The following is a 22500-nucleotide window of genomic DNA, read 5'->3' as shown; positions in this document are numbered from 1 at the left end:
GCCAGAGAGAGAGAGAGAGGACAAGAGAGAGAGTGAGTGTGAGAGAGAGATAGAGAGAGACAGAGAAAGACAAAAGGAGCCAGCCAAGAAGAAAAGAAGAGGAAAAGAGAATAGGGGAGTGAATGGAGGACGTGCAGTGGCAGCTAGCGATGTCTCCTTGACAAAGGAAACTGCTGGTCTGGTTGGGCTGCTGCTGCTGCTGCTGCTGCGGCTGCTGGAGCTGGAGGTGGAGGTGGAGGTGGAGGTGGCGTGGGGAGGATGGAGGCAGTGTGGGCTGGAGAGAAGCACTAACCTGATTTGTGCACAGGGGCGATGCGGGGCCCCGTGTGAGGAGGGTCATAAAAAATTCTCTCCCCGGTTAGCCGCAGGGCATCTCCCTGAGCCCGTGGCCTGCTCCAGTCGCTGGCCGGCCCTCTAATTGCCACATAGGCTCCGCCACACATGGGCACATGAGATGACATTTTGGCTCTCGCTGGCCGGCCAGCACTGCGGCACACACAGCACACCCCCTTCGCACTAGTTGCTAAGACGCTGTCATAAACCATTAGCAGCCGGGCCCAGCTCGCCTGTGGCATTTCCTCATGGCATCAGCGAGAAAAAAAAAAAAAAAAGAAGAAGAAAAAAAGAAAAAAAAAATCGAGCATAAATCTGCCGGTGGAGCCTGCTGCTGGACTAATGAGGCTGAGAGCTTGTTTATGGACTAGCATCATTTTTATGATTATTTCCACCCTTTCAGACTCGCCTTTTATTCGGGTGGCGGTAGCTGGTAGAGAGGGCCGGGGCTGGGGACAACACGCGGTCGCCGCCGCTGACATTTTGACCACGGCACTCAGGGGTTGGCGGGTTCCGAATGTGCCTGACCGGTGGCCGTGCGCTTTTCAGCCTCTATCACCGCCATTGAGGATAAAAGGAGGAAACAGAAAAGAGAGAGAGAGAGAGAGAGAGAGAGAGAGAGAGAGAGAGAGAGAGAGAGAGAGGAAAGAGGGAGGGGAGGAGGGGCTGGAGGGAGAGAGGAGGAGAAATTAGCCCCAGACCTCATGGAGGTGATCGGTATCAAATTGCAGCGAAAATGGAAATGCCAATAAAATTGACGGCTCTGTCTCTGCTCCCCCTTCACCTCTCTCTCCTCCCTCTCTTTAAGAGTTCACATCGGAGGGGTCAGCCTCAAACAGAAATATTGAGGGAATGAGGTTAAACATCATCATAAGGCGAGAGAGAGGAGAGGAGAGCGAGGGAAGCCCAAGGAAAACAAGCATACAACAGAGTTCACCCTAGACTGCCTCTCTCCACCCCCTCACATCTCTCTCTCTCTTTCTCTCTTTCTCTCTCTCTCTATCTCTCTCTCTCCCTCTTCTGTCCTGATATCCCGTGTTTGCTTCTGTTTTCCTAACTCGCATGGGACGAGCCCTGGGTTTATTATTTTAAGCTTTGCTGAACATGAACTGGTCTTTACACCGGATTGAGAGCATTTGCTTCCAATGAAAATCTTGTCTAAGATTACAAACCAGCGGTCCCATTTTCCCCCCAGATGGGAGCGGAGTGGGTCTATTTGCCTAAAAACAGTAGGAAGGACAAACTCTTTTCTAAGGCAAGGGGATGTTTTTGGCATTAGTTGATGATGCAATCAAAGCAGCCTTTTCATTGGTTTTGTATAAATGTGTGTGTGTGTGTGTGTGTGTGTGTCTTTGGTATCAGCTCTTTTTCGGGGGCAGTTTCTCTAGCCGTCGCCTTGTTTGAAAAGCCCCTCGCTGCTGTGTATCTACATAAGTCTTCACTTTAGAGAAATCTCCTCTCTCCTCTCTCTCTTCTCCTCGCTGCTCTTGGAGCTTGGCCGTGTCTCGGAGCGAGTGAGCGAGTGAGGCTAGGCTGAGAAGAAAAAGCGCTGGCTGAGTGTTTTATATGGAATGTAGAGCCTGCTCTCTCCTAATGGCGTATATAATTCAGGTGCCCTCAAGGCATGCTTTCAGGAATTCTTTTGCCTGAGGTAATCGGGAGCAAAGACTGTTTTAGGGCCTTGATTATTCCATTGATGCGCAAAGCTGGGAAAAAAGTTATCTTCAACTGGATTACCGCTGACATTTCCATTAATTATCAATGAATCGGGGCTTATGCAGAAGCCTTGTGTCCCCCACCCCCACCCCCCCCCCCCCCTCACCCCAATACCCCCAAAAATATCCGAGCCGAAAGAGAGGAGTCGAAATGCAGTTATCTGTACCTGGGCGCTCTGAATAGCATCAGGCCTGTGAGTGGCTTTATGCGTAATCAATCAAAAAACAGTTTCCCCCACACCGCTCCCGGGCTTTGGTCCCAGAGCTACAGAAACAAGCAGACAAAAGTGAGTTATCCCATTGAAATATCCAGCACTGTGCGCTTGTTTACCTGTCTCATGTTTCTTTTATGATTTATTATTTCATCGGGGGCCCAGGATTGATGCTTTTCTTGAATTATGATAATAGCAATTATGAAAAGCGGCCTCCTTCACGCGCACGGTGACTCTTCTCCTATTTCTTCGAGGCAGGGATAGAGCGAGACTTGAATCATAGAAAGCACTCGGGCATAATTGGGGTGGTTATAAATAAGACAGTGTGTGGCGTCTATTCTCCCTGCATTCATCGGTGGCACAGTTGGGCCCTGAGTACAGTCACCCCCCCCCCCCCCCCCCAGTTCAGAAAGCGAGCTAAGCCCTCTCCCCTCTCACTTCCTCTGTCTCCCTTTCTCTCCCTCTCTGCCTCTCTACCCTGGTTTGCTCAAGGGCCGCTAATGAAGCCTTATCGAGCGCCCACAGGTTGCTGTAAGCACCCATGAAGCATTGTCATTAAAATGCTGCTGGTTTTTGAAAAGGCATCTATTTGTGTGGGAGCTGTATACGCCCCCTCCTCTCCCCTTTTGTAATGCTGTGTAACACCCCCCCCCCTCCTCTCTGCACCCCCACCCCCACCCCCCCACCCCCACCTGAGGTATACCCAGGGCAAGCTTCAATAAATATTTCCCCCCCCTTAGGATAATAAAGGCTAAATCTCGCTGTCATTTTCATTTCTTTGGTGACTCAGAGCACTACATAGACGAGTGGGTGAGAATGCCACCTTACAACTCCTTTGTGCTCCCCTTTCTCCTCTTTCTCTCTCCCCTTTCCTTCTTCGCATCCTCCTTTTTCTTCTCTTTCACTACGGCGCCTTCTCCCCCTTTGCTCGCGAGCGCTGTGGGCGCAGGAGAATGGGGGAAAAAAGGTTATTTATGAAAGTATTAAAGATGAATGCATTCGGCGCTGCCGTATCCCAGGCGTATCATAGCAGCATTGTTGCTCTCACCCACATTGTATGAAAAGCAGGCTCTCTGAGTTTGCATGTGTTTGTATCTGTTTGTGTTGAGTTAAATGTGTGTGTGTGTGTGTGCCTGTGTGTGTGTGCCTGTGTGTGTGTGTGCGCGCGCGTGCGTGCGTGCGTGCACGCTTGTGTAGGTGGATGCCTGTGCCTATGTGTGTCTATCACAGCTGAATGAGAGAACGGCATAGCTGAGTGCTAACCAGGCCTGTGCTGTGCTAACCCTCCTCTTGTCCTGTGCCTGTGTCTCGATAGGTGACGTCCTGGACAACAGCGTTGCCTCTCCCAGCACAGGGGACGACGACGACCCAGACAAAGAGAAGAAACGCAACAAAAAGAGGGGCATCTTCCCGAAAGTCGCCACCAACATCATGCGGGCATGGCTCTTCCAGCACTTGACGGTGAGTTCAGCATACCGTGCTACCCGCCTACCTGTCTTTTTTGTCGATGGAAGTCAAGTCGGGCTGTCTTGCCAACTTATGATGGTGCCAGCTTGCTCTGAAGATACCGCTTCAAATGAGTGCTGAATTGGTAGTCTGTGGACACCGGAGCACTTCTTTCCCTCTCTCCCTCATCTGTTGAAACGTGACGGTTTTGAAAGTTGGGGAGCTAGAAACTGCCTCTGGCTTAAGATGAATGTTATGGAGAGATGAGCGTTATTAAGAGAAATGCTCTGATAACACACACACACACACACACACACACACACACACACACTCTCTCTCTCTCACGCTCAATCTCTCTCTTGCACAGACATATATATACACACCCCACACATACCCCCATACCTCGACCCTGATCTAAAGTTTTATTTGAGTGATGAGATTTAATGATCCTCAAGGCCTCTCTAGTGTACTCTGTGATAGCTCATCGTTCTCTGGAGGAAAACTAACACATGCTAATGAACAGAGAGTGAGGGACAGAGAATGAGAGAGAGAGAGAATGAGAGAGAGAGCATGTTGGCATGAGATACATGAGACACAGAAGAGTGCCAGCGATAGCTTTTTGCATATCAACTTTAGCATTGAGAACAAACATTAGCGATTAACAACGCTTAGCTTAGCCTAGCTTTAGCGTGGCTGCCACGAGACGCAGCATTTGAGGAACAGCGGCTCCAATATCGAGTGTGCGGTTCACCCCCCTCCCCTCCCACCACCACCACCTGCCAAAGAGACAACAAGAGCATTGATGTGGTCTGCTCTTCCTCTGGCATTTGATGGATTGCAGTTCCTCTATTTCAGTCACCACAAAGTAATTTAAGTTTGACATGCCGTAAAGCCACCACTTATCTTTACCAATCAGCACTGCTGACTCTATTAACGGCACACTTGGACAGTATTGCTGGGGGTAAACTGAGTTGTGTAACTCAGGAGGAAATACACACACAAACACACGCACGCACACACCCACCCACACAAACACAAAGACACATACACATGAATACCAAATATCCACACACATGCATGCTTGCACACATAAACAAAGACTGGAAATACACCTCTAATTAACAGGTGGTGGACCCTGATATTTTGTAAACATCCAGTGATACAAATTCCAGCAGTCTGCCATTTCGCGTTTGATCCTCGCGCACCGAAAACAGAGATTAGTGTTACTGTTCATTTGATCTCGGGTGCAGGGAGGAAATGTGTTTCTAACCAAACTGTGGAGGGAAGGAGAGAGAGAACCCATTTGATCATTCCCAAACATATGCCCCCACATGTGCACCCCTCTGCTTCACATCTGTGCCACAGTAACTACCCCCATGCACACCCTGCACCCCCCCCCTCTTCCACCCCCGCCAGAAACCCCCAGATGCCCCTGGGCCCCCTCACCCTCCCTGCCATGGACACACACACTCGCTCTCCATGGGGCCTCAGGAGGGAAGGTGTGTAAAGAGAGTCCACTCGCCACACATACACACTCGCACACGCGCACACACACGCGCACACACACACGCACACACGCGCACACACACACACACACACACACACACCACACACTCAGTCACAGGCATCATAAGGGTTACATTAGCTGCGAGCTCTGTGAGTCACTGACCGGTGCTATCAGTGACGGTGGTGAGGGAGAGCAGACGAGGGGAGGTCGACGAGAGGACCCAAGCCAGAACCCAGTGCTCTGACCCATCTCTCTCTCTCCCTCTCTCTCTTTCTTTCTTTCTTCCTCTCTTTCTCCCTCTTTCTCTCTCTTCCTCCCTCTGTCTGTCTCTGGCCAATTGCAGTGTGCTCTGAGAGCAGGCTGTTCGTAGGTTTGAGTCGCTGGGTTTGGGTGCAAGAGCTGAGCAGCTAAATCAGGAGAGCCTGGCGGGTTGGCAGACACTCTGCCAACAACTAGCCCACAGCCACAGGAGCCTGAGAGAGAGGGAGTGAAGAGAGACAGAGAGAAAGAGAGAGAGAGAGAGAGAGAGAGAGAGAGTGGGTGAGGAAAGGAGGGAGAGAGAGAAAAAGAGAGACTGAGATAGACTGTAGGAAAGACTCAGAATCTGAATTGTGAATTAGGAGAAGGGGTTGGGTGAGGGGTGATGGGGGGAAGAGAAATGTGGATGGGGAAAGGAAGAGCAAAGGAGGGAGAGAGAATGAGGGACTAAGCCCAATAACCTGGAACTGAACGGCTGCCAAAAGGGTGACTGTGCAGAGAGGGGAGCCTGGCAGAAACCACTCTGCTCTGTAAAAGAGTCCTGCTCACTCTCTCTCTCTCTCTTTCTCTCTTTCTTTCTCTCTCTCTCTCTCTCTTTCCCTATGCCTCTCTCTCCCTCTCTCTCTCGTTCTCTGCTACGGGCTCAGTCTGGAGAATTAGACTCATTTCAGTCGCTCCTTGCGCCCGGCTCCCTAAAAGCCGGAGCATTTGTGTGACGAACAAAACAACAACCAGCACGTGAGGCACGGTCGACTGACCCAGTGGACAATGAGGCTGCCGCAGCCTTCTGTCCCCATCTCTCCCTTTGGCTGGGGGGAGCATTAACAGTCTTGTCAGGGCCTCGAACAGACACAGAGAGAGAGTGCGCGCGCGAGAGAGAGAGAGAGAGAGAGAGAGGAATGAAAGAGGGAGAGAGAGAAGGAGAGAGAAGGAAGGAAAGAGGGAGAGAGAGAGAAAGGGCTGGGAGATGAGATGAGTCACAAGTGAACATCTGATGTCCCTCTTGTGTTAAATCAACAGAGTGCAGGGTGTGAGGACTGGGGCGCCCAGCCTGGTCCTTGCAGATAAACAGCATCGTAATTAGCGGCCCTCGCAAACAGACTGTAAGACGATAGCTGCTTTTTCTGGGTGTGTGTGGGGGGAGAATTGGAAGAGAAAGAAGGACAAGTGAGAGTAAGAGAGAGAGAGAGAGAGAGAGAGAGAGAGAGAGAGAGAGAGAGAGAGAGAGAGAGAGAGAGAGAGAGCAAGAGAGAGAGAGAGGTGGATAAGGAAAGAGGGGTTCTCCAGTCTCTGGCACAGAACCTTGGTCGGATTCGTTTTTGTCAGAATCGTTTTGGAAGTGATACCCAAGCTACCTGTTCCAACCACTGCCTCCTCCCACCCGTCTCCACCCCCCCACACACACATACACCACCACCACCACCCGCCCCCCCCCACACACACACATGCTCACGCATTTGTGCGTCGTCCAGCAGTCAGGCATTTACCCAGAATTCTTCGGGAGGAACCAGAGCAGCCATTGTGCAGAGGCGGAAGGGGAAGGAGGGTGGATGCCTGAGATTACTACAGCGCGCAATATGGTGGGACAAAGAGACAGAGAGAAAGAAAGAGAGAAAGAGAGAGTGGGAGAGCGAAAAACACTTTTCCCGCAGCAGGGGAGAGATAGAGGTCGAAACGATCCTGAACAGCCGGCAGACTCTTACGGCTCTTCGGAGAGTTGCTCTGTTGCGCGCGTGTTTCACATTTGTGTTTTTCGTGTTGCTGTAAACATTAACTATTGATGAAAATCTCCACACTCGGCATTCGGTCTCGCCGCTGCATTGTTGATGGTGTTGCACAGCAAGTGAATAGAAACTATTTGCAGGCGCCCGTGTTAAAAGAATGGGAGAGAGAGAGAGAGAGAGAGAGCGTGAGGGGCGTGTGTGGGGGGAGCTAAGTGTGTGTGTGTGTGTGTGTGGGGGGGGGGGGGGAGAGAGTATAAAAAACTGCGGAAATAAACAAAAGAACTTAGCTAATTACTCTTCCACGCATGGGTGTTTCAGAATGCTGTAAAGTGCTGGTGTGAACGCAATGCAATAAACTTGCGGTGAGGTAAGAAAAACAACAACAGCAACAAAAAAAGACCCTGAAACTTTTTTTCCCCCCAGTTAGCTCAGTGTTGTTCTTTTTCCCCTGTTAGCTCAGTGTTGTTCTTTTTTCTTCGTCTTCTTCCTCTGACTGTTGTTGGTTCTGTTCATCTGACCAGAAACAGAAAAGGGGAAAAAATGGTGGGATTGTGCCAGGCGTCCTGGAGAGAAATGCATGGGCACCCTGCTCCCTTCCCTTCTCCTCTGCCGTGTAATTGGACTCTTTTTTTCCCTCTACTCTCCCACTCCTCCTCCTCCTCCTCCTCCTCCTCCACCTCGTCGTCCTCCTCCTCCTCCTTCTCCTCCTCCTCCTCCTCCTCCTCCTCCCTCCTGATTTCCACCCTCTTCTCACAAATGGTATTTTCTTGTTTAATTTAACAAGAAACGAGTAGTAAATGAAAGCCATTGCCCGAATTCCCACTGTGCCAGTGCTTTGCACTCTGTTCCCCAATGAAAAGGCAATTTGCAAAATTATGTGATAGAGTAATTAGATGAAATCCAGGGCTTCATATTGTTGCCATGCAGACACCATAAGGAGGCCCTTTGCTATTTTTTTCTTCTTTTTTTCTCCTTTTTTTCCTTTTTTCCCCCCCTCCCTTGGACCAACAGGAATACTAGGCTGGCACAGAGGCGAGCGGCTTCCTCCTCTTATTTGTACACAGAGCTGTTGGAGCAGGGGGGAGCCCCAGTCACAGCCCATAAAAGTGCAACCGCAGCACACAACGTGCATTTCTCTCTAACCCCTTCTCTTGAGTTTTTTTCTCTCCTCATTTAATACAGTGTTCATGTTGAGAGAAGGGGGGGGGGGGGGGGGGGGTTAAAAAAAATGTCTACTGGAAGGCATAATCCCTGTTAATGCAATTAGGTTCTAATTTAGCGCCCTTTTGCGTACAGATGTAACAATGCTGGTGCTGCTCTTTTACCCCTGAAAGCACAATGTGCAAAAAAGTGAGAGACTGATAGAAAAGGAGAGAAGGAGAGAGGGAAAGAGAGAAAGAGAGAGTGAGGGAGTGAGAGGGAGGGAGGGGAAAAAACGTCTTGGTGCAGCAGCGTCTTGAGCAGAAACAGGTGTGAAAAGTGCTATAACTCATTTCTGCACTCTCTGAGCTCAACCGCGTAGAGGGCCCTGGGCTCGAGGTCGCCCAAGAATCCAGAGCCGAGGGTTGGGCAGGAGAAGAAAAAGAACTGGTGTGGGTTGATGTTGTGGGGGTGGGGGGGTTGGGTGGGGGTACTGTGCCCTGTTTTGAGGGGAATCTGGGTGAATATGTTCCACTGGTGCAATCTTAAGGCTGAAGTTGCGGACAGAAATTAGTTTTTTTTAATTTATTTATTTTCTCACTCACCGGCTGTGCTTGTGCTTTCTAGCTTTTTAGCTAGCCCGGACGAATTACAGATGTTCAGCATATGACCTCTCCACACATTAAACCTTGGAAAGCTTGCCGGGCTTTTTACTTGATGGGGTGCCTGGATTTCTGGAGATTTTGCCTTAAAAAAGCACACAAGCTCAAAGCCCTGCACTGACCTCTGAGAGAGAGAGAGAGAGAGAGAGGGCCCGTCCCAGTGCCTCATTCGCCTTTTAAAACAGTCGAGGGTATTAGTCAGCGTTGTACTTTCTTATGCATCATGTCCACCTCACTTCACTTCCTTAAGAGGAGTTCAAGTCCAGCCTCCCCTGCAGTGGGCCTGGATGGGATAACAGTATGCAATCCCTAGCTGTGGGGGTTACCTGAATTTATGAGTTGTATTGTTTGTGTGGCTGGAGACTGCAGCAGCAGCATCGCGCCAGCCTCCGCTGGAGCAGCCGTGCCAATCAGACCTGTCCGTCACGTTGCCATGGCAGCAGCATGCCACGGCACATGTCGTCAATGGCGTGTTGGGGTGTCGCACAAAAAAAAGAAGCTGCGGTCACCCACTGCCCGTCCACTCCTCCGCTCCTCCGCGCCCGTCCTCTGCGTAAGCTCGCTCAGAGAGGCTCGGGTCATCACAGACCCAAATAGCAGCGACCCCATGAGATAAGTGTGAGCACGGGTGAGTGTGTGTGTGTGTGTGTGTGTGTATGTGTGTGTGTGTGTGTGTGTGTGTGTGTGTGTGTGCCTGTGCTCCACATCTTTGTCCTCTGCCGTTGAAACTGCCTCCAGCAAAATTCCCTGTCCCCTATAGAGAGAGCAGGGATGGGAGGCAGGCGAAGGCCTCAGCCTCAGCCTCAGCCTCAGCCTCCGCTCTCTTGCGCTGCCGTCATCCACGCGAGAATCTTTTCAAAGTGAAACATTTCACTTTCTTGCTCAGCTATAAACTACACCGAAGTTGCCCCCCCCACCTTTTTTTGCTGCCATTTTGTACTGCTTGAACATGGACAACGTTTTTTTTCTTCTCCTCTTTTTTTTTCTTTTTCTTCTTTTCTTCCCCCCCCCCCCCCCTCCTCCCCTCTTCCTCTCGTCCTCCATGTGGCACCAGGGGTTCCCGCGTGGCTCGGTGGAGTCAGGAAGACGGACGCCCTCGTAAACAAAGTTCAGGCATGGTAGCAGTTAGCCTGCCGAATGCCGCCATGAATGGCCTCGTCAAAAAAGAGCCCCGTCCGGGCCATCAGGGGTCAGGGGTCGCCTGGGCCTCGCATGCCATTAGTCACCGGCTGTTTATTGCCGGAGCGCCGGGATGTCAGCGCACTGATCACCCATGGCAACCCTGGCACGCCAGGCTGCTGCTGCTGCTGCTCACTGGCCTGACGGGGGGGAGGCTCCCCCACCTATTGGCTCGCCCGGTCCTGGATGTTCCGGAGTCCGACTCTCCGTCCAGAACCCCTGGAGAGAGATAGATTCCACCAACCAGCATCCATTTAAATCAAAAGAACGTGCCTGTGTGTGTGTGTTTGTGTGTGTGTTTATGTGTGTGTGTGTGTGTGTGTGTGTGTGTGTGTGTGTGTGTGTGTGTGTTTGTCTGTGTCTGTGTGTGTGCCTGTTGGACGAAAAGAGCAATATAATCAGAAGTAGAGAAAGAAGAAGAGAGGCAGAAGAAAAAAGAGACAGAAAAAGAGAGAGAGAGAAAAGACTCCTAGAAGTGGCCCGGAGTTCTAAGTGTGCGCATTGTCTCTTGTCTTCTCGTTCACTCACTCATTCATGTGTGACAAGGGCAAAAAAAGTCCATTCAGATTAATATTTGTAAATTCAATTTAGTAGCCTGAGGTCTCTGGTTATTTCTTAATTTCATCTAAGTGGGCAGCAGCGGAGGCGCCACAGAATTAAAAGCTTAAAGGGATTTTCAAACGGCGCGTATCAAACGGCTTGCCCTGGCCTCAAACCATGAGACTCCAGAGGAGGAAAATAAAGAAAGGACAAGAATGAGGAAGAGATGGTGGACTGGAATAAAGAGAGAGAGAGACTGAGGTTGTCTGAGTCTACCCGATAAAGCTGAGTGTTTGTGTGTGTGTGTGTGTGTGTGTGTGTGTGCTTCCCCGTTCTGTTTTTACTTTCTGTTTGTCATAGTTGACCGACTCTACTCTCAGCTGTTTTGATGGTTTTTTTTCTCTTTTCAGTTTTGGCTGTAATGTTTATCTTAGAAAGAGGGCCACCAAGCAGAGAAAGAGTAGGCAAGGGTGATACAGAAACAGTGAGAAAAAGTTTGTGTGTGTGTGTGTGTGTGTGTGTGATGGACATTTGGCAGCTACGACTTGATGTGTGTTATAAACGTCTAGTGTCTGACTACGAGCAGCTGAGTCAATCTTGCAGCATTGGGCCATTGAGTGAAGATACCACCCCCCACCCTCCACCCGAAGATACCCCCCCCTCTCCCCTACGCCCCCCAACACCCCCCTGAGCTCCCACACCTTGTAATGAAAACATCATCAATTACCCCACTGACAGGCCCAAGGGACCTTAGGCAGCCAGCTCTTTGGGGGCATGTCTTTGTGGATAGATGCCTTCTTCACCCCACCCCCTGCCCCCCTCCAGAGAGAGAGAGAGAGAGAGAGAGAGAGAGAGAGAGAGAGTGAGAGAGAGAGTGAGAGAGAGAGAGAGAGAAAGAAAGAGAGAGAGAGAGAGTGAAAGAGAGAGGAAGAGAGAGAGAGACGTGTGTATATCCATCATTGGCAAGCCTTCCAGCCTGACAGGGTAAAAGGCATTGGTTTCTGTTGGGTAGAATGGATTGAATTGGCAGCCTCCACATGGTGGAGGGAAGGGCGGATGGACGCCTCTCTGCCACTCCTGACATGGGGCTTTGAGAGGCCATCTGTGCCATGATTGATGAAGGCAGGGAAGGAGAGAGGGAGGGAGGGAGGGGGAAGGAGAAAGAGAGGAGAGAAAGAGAAAGAGAAAGAGAGAGGGAGAAGCTCTTTTCTTCGAGCACCTCATCAAGCGCCAGTGTCCCCAATGTCTGCTGCTCTGTATGATTAGACTCCATCGCAGAGACGAGTTCCCCCCCACCTGCCCTTTGTCCGTTTCCCTCTCTTCCTCTCTCCCTCGACTCTTCTCTTTCTTCTTTACCAGAGCTTGTCTACTTTTTTATTTTAGTTTCCCCTTCTCCTCTTTACCATCCCTGAAGGGCAGTTAACTTTTAATCCGTGTGAACTCTGAACCTCACTACCACCACCACCACCAAAATGGCCGACTGACTGCTGGGTTGGGGGGGTGGGGGCTGGGGGGGAGCGTTGGACAGGAACGTCCAGGCCCTACTCCACTGACAGCAGACACACGTCCTTGTCCACTTGCGCGCCCGACCCGCAGACCGGGTGGACGTGAGAACTTTATAAAGTGGCCCGTGGGGTCACCTGGAGCTGCTGCCGTGAGGACCCGAGGGTGGGCCAGCTTTTCACGCAGGCAAGCAGGTGGGCAGCCTGCTCACGGAAATCCAGGTCCAGCCCCCCCCATACACACACACACACACACACACACACACACCAATCTCCCCAGATCGCTCGTTAATGCCGTCAGCAGAGGATATGCGGTTTCATTGGCCTGTCAGTTCGAAGCCAATATGGCCCTGTGCTGGCACTGTATATATCATGCTGCTATTATATTTCATTAGCGTCCGGGTGTGAATGGCTAGCAGGGGCAAGCGGCGGCCAATGGCATTTATGTTTTCTCTTTTTTTTTTTTTTGTTGTCCGCACTTGCCCGGGGTAACCTCATTTGGCTGGCCACGGCGCTCGAAACAAGCCCTGGCACCGTCCCGTACGTGTGAAACCACACCGGCTAGCTTTCGCTGAGCGGCTCGAGATTCTGTGCGAATCCCAATAAAAGCCTCAGTCAGACTGCGGGCATTGGCTGCCCTCCGCAGGGGTGAACTCGGGCCCTGGATGTGGTGTGGGCGCTGCCAGCTTCTACGTAGGAACAGGGGGTGTCAATCTGAGTAGAGGGGAGAGAGAGAGAGAGAGAGAGAGAGAGAGAGAGAGAGAGAGAGAGAGAGAGAGAGAGAGAGAGAGAGAGAGAGAGAGAAAAGAGAGAGAGAGCGATCAATTCTAATGCAAGGTGTCAGGCCCCCTTGTACATATAGCAATATTGTAATGCTGTAGAGTGAGCCAGGGAGTGATAGACAGCACAGGAGGGACCAAGAGAGAAGGGGAGAGAGAGAAGAGGGGAAAGAGAGTGAGATGGAGAAAAGAGAGGAAGAGTAAGACAGAGTGCTATCAAAAGCGAGTGGCCATCTTGGGTCTCCCCCGCGTCGGGAGGTTTTAGGTCGTCGCGAGTGTTCCTGGTAAGAGGCAGCGGCTCTCTGCTCTGTGCCACTAACCTCAGCAAAGCCGATCTTCCTCCGCCTGCACACTGGGGCTCGATACTCTTACACACATCGCCGTAATCTTTACAGTGGGCCTAATCATTTTGTTTGGATTCAGCCAGGAACATGCAGAGCCAAGCAAAAGGTCCGCTTAGCGGGCCAGAGGCAGGGGAGCCGAGCGGCTGGGGGAAGGAAGGAGGCTGAAGGTCCCCTCATGGCGTTGCCCCCCTCATGGTGCTAATCTTCTGACTGCTCCACTTTAGCTTAGAGTAGTTCAGGTTTCAGCCTCGGACTAAAAACGAGGGAGTGTGTGTCCGTGTGTGTGTGTGTGTGTGTGTGTGTGTGTGTATGGGTATATGTGTGCAGCTTCAGACTGAAGAATTTTGTGTGTGTGTGTGTGTGTGTGTGTGTGTGTGTGTGTGTGTGTGTGTGTGTGTGTGTGTGTGTGTGTGTGTGTTGGTGCATGTGTGTATGAGTGAGAGAGAGAGAGGGAGAGGGCCGTGGATATGCTGTAATCTGCAGTGCTGGGGGATCTTTCCGCCTGTAGTCAGCAGCTCAATACGTTTTACTTACAGCAACTGCAGATCGTTCCCCCACACTGCACCGCTTCAGCAGTTTGCCCCAGATACTCTTGGGTTAGTGTGTGTGTGTGTGTGTGTGTGTGTGTGTGTGTGTGTGTGTGTGTGTGTGTGTGTGTGTTTGTGTGTGTGTGTATGCAAGAATGTGTTTGTTGTTTGGCTTTCTATATTATGTAGATATAGATATATGTATCTTAGCTTTCTGTGTTTCCCTGTATGTTTTTTACTGGGTCCATGTGTGTTTATGTATCTGTGTGTGTGTGTGTGTGTGTGTGTGTGTGTGTGTGTGTGTGTGTGAAAGAGAGGGAATGAGAGAGAGAACGTACAAAGGAAAGAGTGTGTGCCTGATGGAATATATGGTGCGTAGTGATGCTGTAATCAGTTTGCACGTTCACTGAACTAATTTATCAACTCCGTTCCTCCTTGCTTGCAATCTTGCCCATGCGTGATGCTCCCGGCCCAGGGTGCTTTTTCATCTGCGGGACAAACGGACCTACAGGAAGGCTTGGCATGAGTCACTGCTCTTTTCTCTCTCTCTCTCTCTCTCTCTCTCTCTCTCTCTCTCTCTCTCTCTCTCTCTCTCTCTCTCTCTCCTCTCTCATTCTCTCTCTCTCTCTCTCCTTCTCTCGCATTCTCTCATTCGCTCTCTCTCTCACTCTCTCTCTTTACCAGTCATTCAACAATGGCTCCCCTCCACAATGTGTCTCCAAAATAAGCCCCCACCCAGTACCCTCAGTATCAGGCACACCCAACCCATGCTGGTGCAGTGTGGTTTCCTTTGACTCCCTGCCTCCCTCCCTGCCTCCCTCCCGGTGTTATTTTTTTTGTCAACTCGCTAAAAAACATTTGGGTGGTCTTTTTTAAAAGACCAAAACAACAACAACAAAAAAACATGACACTGGCAACAAACAAGTACACGAAATGAAACCTCCTCTCATCCGGGTGGCGCTAGATTCTGTGTGGCCTGTCATTAACCCAACCCCCCCCTCACCCCCCTACCCCAATCTTCGACGAGCGATAAATTAAATGATTTTGTGCCGTCAGCTGTGAGGGCCACGGATTGTTAAATGGAGCTTGGCGTGGCGGTGATGGCAGTGGTGGCGGCCGTGCGGAATCCTTGACCCCTTTTTTTCTGAAACGCACCAAAAAAGCACCTGAGCCTCCTCTGCCACCATTGATTTCCACACAACAACAACAAAAACGGCGAGAGGGACGACACTTTTTCACTCTTAAACAATCTCACGTCTTAGACAATCCTAAAAAAGGAGGGGGGGTCAGGAAACTGAGAGTAGGAGTCTATTTTTCCCCCTCTCCACCACTGATGACCATTGACCTTTCCGTTTCTGACCCTTTACATGATGTTTCACTGTGCTGGTGCGAGCGCATTGGGCACGGAAGCATGAACGACGCTCTCAGATACCTGCTGCTGCTTTCACTGTATTCCCCCCCAGAGACGAGACTAGGAGGGGGAGACTCCCCTCGGCACCGGGCTCTACTGATGTCGCCCCTTGTCCATAAGCAAGCTCCGTGGCGACGGTGGGCCTTTATTATTATGGGCTGGCGGGGGGGGGGGTTGGTTGAGACATGGCCGGTCGGGGAAGGAGGGCAGGAGGATGTTGAGATGTCACCTCTGTGTTCTCGCTCTTCTGTCTTCTTCCTCTCCTTTTTTTTTTTTTTTAAAGCTCTCGTGTAGCAGCGTGACTAGAGGAAGTAGACTTGTGTGTGTGTGTGTATGTATGAATGTGTGTGTTTGTGTGCGTGTGTGTGTGTGAGAGAGTGTGCAAGGGGGGAGGTGGTGCTCACTTGTTTGTTACGACAGATTAAGTCATCGATTTGTAAAAATGGTGCACTGATGGAGAAGGCCCTCCTTCTTTGTGCTCAGGCAGAAAGAGAAAGGAAGGGGAGGGGTGGAGACACATGGAGGATGGGGAAGAGAGAGAGAGAGAACGAAAGACAGAGAGAAAGAGAGGGAGGGAGAGATATGATTCTCTCTATTCATTGCTCACAGACTCTGTCCTCTTTTCTTTTTATCCTTGCAGGCAATAGGCATAAGGGAGCAATTGTAAAATACCTTTACCTACTTTTAACTTTCCCCAACCATGACCAGGCTTCCCTTCCCCTTCAGGCCCCTTGCAGAGAGCATTAATTAAAATGGCGAGGGCAAAAGGGTAATTATGATAATAACATAATAATATCGCGCAGGTTATTAGAATTTTCTGTGGTCCCCGAAATTGCTTCCTTTGAGTATCACATTTCAGTGGCATTAACTAAAGCATAATTTCCTTGAAAGTAAAGTAAATGGAATAGATTCCCCTGGTCAAGGTGCAATATGAGTAACCTGATTCCTTCAGCGTTTAATGCACCATGAGTTCTCCCCCCTTTCCACACACACACAGACACACACAGACACACACACACACACAGACACACACACACAGACACACAGACACACACACACACACACACACACACACACACACACACACAGACACACAGACACACACACACACCCAACCCCCTCGGCAGCATCGCTACAAGCCCGGTTTGTGCACAGGGAGGTGGTTTAGGCGAGCAGGTTGTGTGCCCATGCGTGCCCTAATGGACCTTTTCGCGCTGCTGCTGCTGCTGCTGCTACTGCTGCTGCTTTGCATTTTTTCCCTCCCTCCTCTCGACTCAACAACAATAACCAAAGCAACAATTATTATTTTTCTCTCGCTCACCGTAACCAAATTCAAAAGGCCGTGACGGGTGAAGGTTTTGCATGGTCATCGGAACCTCCCCCCCCCCCCCCCCTTGTTGTCTTCAGGGAAGGGCCAGTGGAGGGTAAACAGGCCAGGGAAGCCGTACCTACCCCTCTGCCCGCTGGCATCTCTGTCGTTAACCCCCTTCCCTGCCCACCTTAGTGGCACGTCACCTCCAGCTGTGGCTGGCATGGTGTTACCCAGCACGGCGCGGCTGAATTGCTTTTGAATGTTTCACCCCCCAACCACCCCCACCACCGCCCCTCGCTCAAATAGGCCTGTAATTACCAGCTTAAAGAGGTTTAGTGGTCCAGTAAACTACATAATCACCCCTGAATTAGCCCAGGCTCATCAGCTGCAGTCCAACAAACCCCAGTCACTGTTTGCATGTGGGGGCAGCTCCACCTCCCCACCCGCCCACCACTGCCACCTCTCTCTCTCACACACACACACACAAACGCTCACACTCACTCTCACCTCACACACACACACACACACACACCTCGTCACACCCCCTACCCCCCACCCGTGGCCTTATTACCGTGCGACTCGAACAGCAGGTGTGGAACAACACGCATTCCCCTTGAAGTGGGAGCCCTAATGAGGTAGGGGCAGGCCTCCGCTCCTCCCCTCATATACCCCCTCTGCCCACCCCCCCCCCCCCCTCCAGCACCACAGCCCCGGGGGCGAAGGGTCAGGGGAACAGCCTTGGCCACCCCTCACCCCTGGAGCTCACCCCTCGCAACCTGAAGAGACGCCACCCCCCTGGATTCCATTACTGTTCTCCTCTATAAATACACCCATCTCCATCTCGCCGTGTGTGTACGTTGTCATGACGATGCGATACACCGCGTGGGTATACGCAGCCGACCACGCAGTGCATAGATACAGTGGACTCGATGTCCTCCGTCGTTCATTTGCAAAAGAGGGGTCTCATCATCGAGCCTTATATGCTTTTGCAGAGCAGATCGGTTTCCTCTGATAGGCCCCGATCGGCTGTCTAATCCGCACGGCACTCGTTTAATTGCACACTTGTGTTTCCAGCCTCCCTCTCTCCCTCCCTCCCTCTCTCCCTCCCTCTCTCGCGAGCGAAGGGGGTTGTATCTGTGCCCGTCGGCAGCGTGGTGCACCCTCTGCCTCTAAATCAACAAAAGATGTTTTTTAAACCAGGAAGAGACTAATTAAAGTGCTTTATACCAGATTGAGCATATCTGATTTTTATATCTCAGGGATAGATTAGATGACACAAAAAAAAACGGGAGGGAGAGAGTAGGGGGGATTGCTTCCAAGGGTGAAATTTTTCCAGCTTTTTCCTCGTTGTAGAACAAGGCTTTCTAAAAACGGCCGATGTGAATTATTCATGTCGGGGCTTTGTGTTGGTTTAACTAGTTGTGAACTTCGCAATGCTTGCGCTCACTGAAAGGGGTTCTTCAGCATTCAGGTTTGCTCTGAAGGCACACACACACACACATACACAGTCTTTCTTTCTCACATACACGTGCTCAATCTCTCTCTCTTTCACACACACACACACACACACACTACAGATAGGGCATCTTAAACACTTTGGCCTGCAGTTGTTTTTCGCCCCCAATGTCTCTAAGATCTTTCTTTTTTTATCTGTTGTGTTGATTCAGATTTTCGACTGCCAGAGAAATGTGAGGAAATTGGGCTTGGAAAGCTCTGGCTTTTGTTTTGTTTTGGTTTTGTTGTCTTTCTCTTTCAAGCGGCGGGCTTGCTCTTGCTCGAGCTCTCTTCCTCACTTTTTAATTTTGTTTTCTTCTAAAGCCGGCTGTCTTGCTCCTTAACGAAGGGCAGGGGCTAACCATTTATGCCACCTACACGGAAAAAGGAATTTGCGATGGCTTAGGCCTGCCGCTACAATTTGCTCTCTTGAGGGATACCTCGGGAGCTGCCACTGATCTTAGTATACACAACAAAAACAGCAGTGTTGTCTTGACGTCCCTTAGAGCAAGAGGCGTTTTAAACAAGGCTGTTGCACCACAGCACAGTCCTGTCTTTTGAGACCGAGACAACGGCTAGTTGTACAAGTGGAACAGCGAATTCTTATCCAAATATTTGAGGTTCCCTCCCCACTCCTTTCCTCCTGTCAGTGGCTGGTAGGTGGTTGGCTTTATCTTAGCCTGAAGAGAGAGGGAAAGAAAGAAAGAGAAAGAGAGAGAGAGAAAGAGAGAGAGAGAGAGAGAGAGAGAGAGAGACTGGGAACTAAGTCTGAGGCCTACACTCCTCTCTGCTGGTGTGCACAGCGCTTAAAAACCCCCGGAGCAGACTCGCCCAGTCGGGGGAGTCAGTAGGAAGAGTAAACTTTCAATCTTAATCCTGTTTACTTAGGAGCCATCCCAAAAAGAAGATTGATTCTGCTCGCTTGGGGAGGGGCAGGTGGCCCGCTGGGCTGGGCTGGGTTGGAACGGTGAGCTTGGCTAGATGGAGAGAGGGGGGGGGGTCGATATGATACTCCGATGCCACCTCGGCCAAAAAGGCCCGCCGGAATCAGGCCTCGGGCATTCCTGAAGGGCAGCTTGGTTTCCATAGGGATTAGGGCTCTGGCACATGCAGAGGTGGGGCAGCAGTGGGAGACCCGGCCAGAGCTGAAAAAGACGCTCACTCCTGCTACTGCGGCTAGCGCTAATGCTGCTACCACTAATGCTACTGCTACCGCTAACACAGCACCTCTGCCCTAGACCACTGCACCTCACCTCCATTCTCTCCCCTCTCTGGAAGCCTCTGGACTAGTGACCTTGGGCTGTCCGTAATATGCCTGACTGAAAAGCATGTCACATTAGGTGCTACATGACTTGGCAGTGGATGGAGATGGCTGTTAAAGGAGGATGTGTGCCATGCAGCATCCTGTGCGATAAGACTCCAGATTGGCTGTAATCACGGCAGATATCAAGGCAGATATCACTCTCCTTTTCTCTCTCTTCATCCTCTCTCTCTCTCTCTTCCTCCTTCTCTCTCTCTCTCTTTCTCTGGCTCCCTCAGGCTGGTTGAGGCTGTGATCGAGTGGCAAAGCACTCCTCCAGTGTCTCCCGTGTGTCAGGCTCTGAGAGGGATGTGTGTGTGTGTGCGTGTGTGTGTGTGTGGGGAGGGGGGGTGTAAACAGTGTTCCCAGAGCTCGCTCGTTTTATGAAGTTAATCTCGTGTGGAAAGCCTCTTTAATCCCAATCACACAGGATTCAGGGAAACGTTCCCTTAAATAGAAAAATGATCAGAATGCTAATGCAGCTAATGAAGTCAGCAGCAGCAGCAGCAGCGTGTGTGTGTGTGTGTGTGTGTGTGTGTGTGTGTGTGTGTGTGTGTGTGTGTGTGTGTGTGTGTGTGTGTGTGTGCATGTTCAACTGTATTTTTGTGTTTGTGAGCACATGTGTTTGTCTGGGGAGCACTGAGAGGGGCTGGGGGTTGTGCTGCCTGATACTAATGAACTATTAAGACAGAAGGATACAGAGAATGAGAGAGAGAGAGAGAGAGAGAGAGAGAGGATGAGAAATGAGCGATATCCACCATCAGTAAACTGGAGGCTGTCTTTCTGCCATGCCCACTGGTGCTGTTTCCCAGGGTCGTGGAGTGGGGGACTGGCCTGAGGCTGGGCATGGCTGGGGTGTGTGTGTGCATGTGTGTGTGTGTGTGTGTGCGTGCGTGCGTGCGTGTGTGTGTGGGTGTGTGTGTGTGTGGGTGGGTGGTTGGAATGGCGCACAGATAAAAGACTCTCCCTCTGAAACACTCCTCCATCCCCTCGCGGTGAACCAGAGGAGCCCCAAACACGAGGAGCGATAAGCCACGACCGGACCGAGCGCTCCTCCTCCTCCTCCTCCTCCTCCTCCTCCTCGGCCCAGCCCGGCACAGACACGCGGGGCCCCGCTCCAAAACCTCAAAACACACCAGATGCACACACTCCCTTCTTCAAAAACACTTTTGTTTTACTCCTCACTGCTTCTCGGGATCTTGTCAATCCACAAATATCTGAGCGAGAGATAGAGAGAGAGAGAGAGACAGAGAGAGAGAGAGAGAGAGAGAGAGAGAGAGAGAGTGGGGGAGAGAGAGAGAGGAGTCTCACATGATCTGTGCTGCTCTGGTCACTCTTTGCTCCAGATTCTCACTCTTCCCTTTTATAACCAACATGCTCGGAGTAGCAGTGCATTCTGGGTAGCCCGGGCAGGGTTATCGGGGGAAGGAGGGGTCTTGGAAGAGGTTTTGTTTTCGATTGAGCATAACTCCAGTGTGTTGGTCAGCACAACTTTGTGTGTGTGTGGGCGTGTGTACGTGTGTGCATATGTGTGTGTGTGTGTGTGTGTGTGTGTGTGTGTGTGTGTGTGTGTGTGTGTGTGTGTGTGTGTGTGTGTGTGTGTCTCAGGGCTAGCCAGGGACACTGGTGCTGGAGAGGGGCCCTAGCCTCTCCCTGCCTTATCTGTGTGATAGGCCCTGGGTTCGCCTCTCCACTCCGCCATGAGCTGCCCTAGCTGGCGAGGTCAGTGGGGAGGACAAGCTGGGAGGGACTGTTATTGATGCTCTGTTACACACACACACACACACACACACACACACACACACACACACACACGCACACACACCCATATGCACATACGAGCAGAGATGGACATGCACGCAAGCACACACACTCACAGGCCTTTACATAGGCACAAGCACATTCTCTCTCACACACACACACACACACACACACACTTACATGCATACATGAGTAACTGGGAGGGAGTGAGCGAGGTAGGGAGGGAGGGAGGGAGAGTGCAGTAGATAAGATACACAGCGGAGAAGAAAGGGACCGGGGCGCACAGTGCTGTCCTGGCATCCACAAATGCAGACAAGGGTGGAAATTCTGATGAAAGGAGTAGTATATTTGGACAAGACATATCATTAAGATAGGCGGAGGGAAAAGAGGGGGGAGGATGCGTCGAAATTTTCCATCTGTTTGTCTGCAATGTTATTGCCTTCCCTCCGAAGCCTTGCCGGAGCCTGAGAAAGCACTTCTCACCCGCAGCGGCTGCCAAAAAGGATTAAAAATACCAAATCTCTTGCAGGCAACAATATAAAGCCATTTTTTGGGCCTCCCCGCCTCATTTACAATGCAACTTAAATCATAATGTTTTGACAGAAACGTGATAATTTGGTGTTTGGTGACTCTGGACGGAGGAGCGCGTCTTGAACAAACCCATGGAGTACACGCCCCAGGAATGCTTTGATAAAAGCCGATCCGTCAACAGCCATGAAATTGCGTGGCTCTTTGGTGGACCATCCTTGAATCAAAGCTGCAGTCTGAGAAAGAAAGGGTGTTGGGCCTGTCCTCCCAGGAGAACCCTTCTGCAGTCAGCAAAAGAATGCCTAAGAACCTTTCAAAAGCCATCAACGTGGAACCCTGAAAGGTTCTTTAGCTGCCTTGGAAAAGTCCTGCGTTTGAACTCTCCGATTTGCATTGGGTTCTCCTGTGACAACAAGGTCAGCAAGTTCTTAAGTGTGTGGAAGGACCGCTTCTGTGTTTTCGAAGAGAGTTATGGAAGGAGGAGAAGTGTGGTTGGGAGGAGGCCGCGATTGCCACAGGATGGATTCCCCCCTTGCCAGGTTATTGCCACAGAGTCTCCATTGTCTCCTTTGCCTAATGCCAGAGCAAATGCCCACCTACTGTAAGTCATTCTGCATATGTGACTCACGTCAGGCTGACCTGCCCCTCCCACCCCCATTCCCCATGTGTACATTACACCACGTTGTTGCCAGGGAGACAAAGGTGAGTTTTTTTTAGTAGGCTGCAGGTGTGGGCGTGGGACACCTGACCCAGATGACACTGGCTGTTTTTTTTTTTCATCCAGAGAGAGAGAGAGAGAGAGGGAGAGAGAGAGAGAGAGAGAGAG

General features: G+C 50.9%; 1 protein-coding gene across 2 annotated transcripts in view; it reads left to right on the top strand.

Annotated features, from left to right (window-relative positions):
- meis1b (Meis homeobox 1 b) overlaps positions 1-22500 on the top strand; it is a 77697-nt gene that overhangs the window by 29307 nt on the left and 25890 nt on the right. For both annotated transcript variants that reach the window (XM_062519258.1, XM_062519259.1), the window contains exon 8: positions 3576-3721. In XM_062519258.1, coding sequence (XP_062375242.1) covers positions 3576-3721 — 146 coding nt within the window. The remainder of the gene's footprint in view (positions 1-3575; positions 3722-22500) is intronic.

The sequence above is a fragment of the Sardina pilchardus genome, chromosome 18 (genome assembly GCF_963854185.1).
Source record: "Sardina pilchardus chromosome 18, fSarPil1.1, whole genome shotgun sequence".
Classification (NCBI taxonomy): domain Eukaryota; kingdom Metazoa; phylum Chordata; class Actinopteri; order Clupeiformes; family Clupeidae; genus Sardina; species Sardina pilchardus.
The sequence above is the reverse complement of the archived record's forward strand: the minus strand, read 5'-3'. Positions and strand labels throughout refer to the sequence as shown.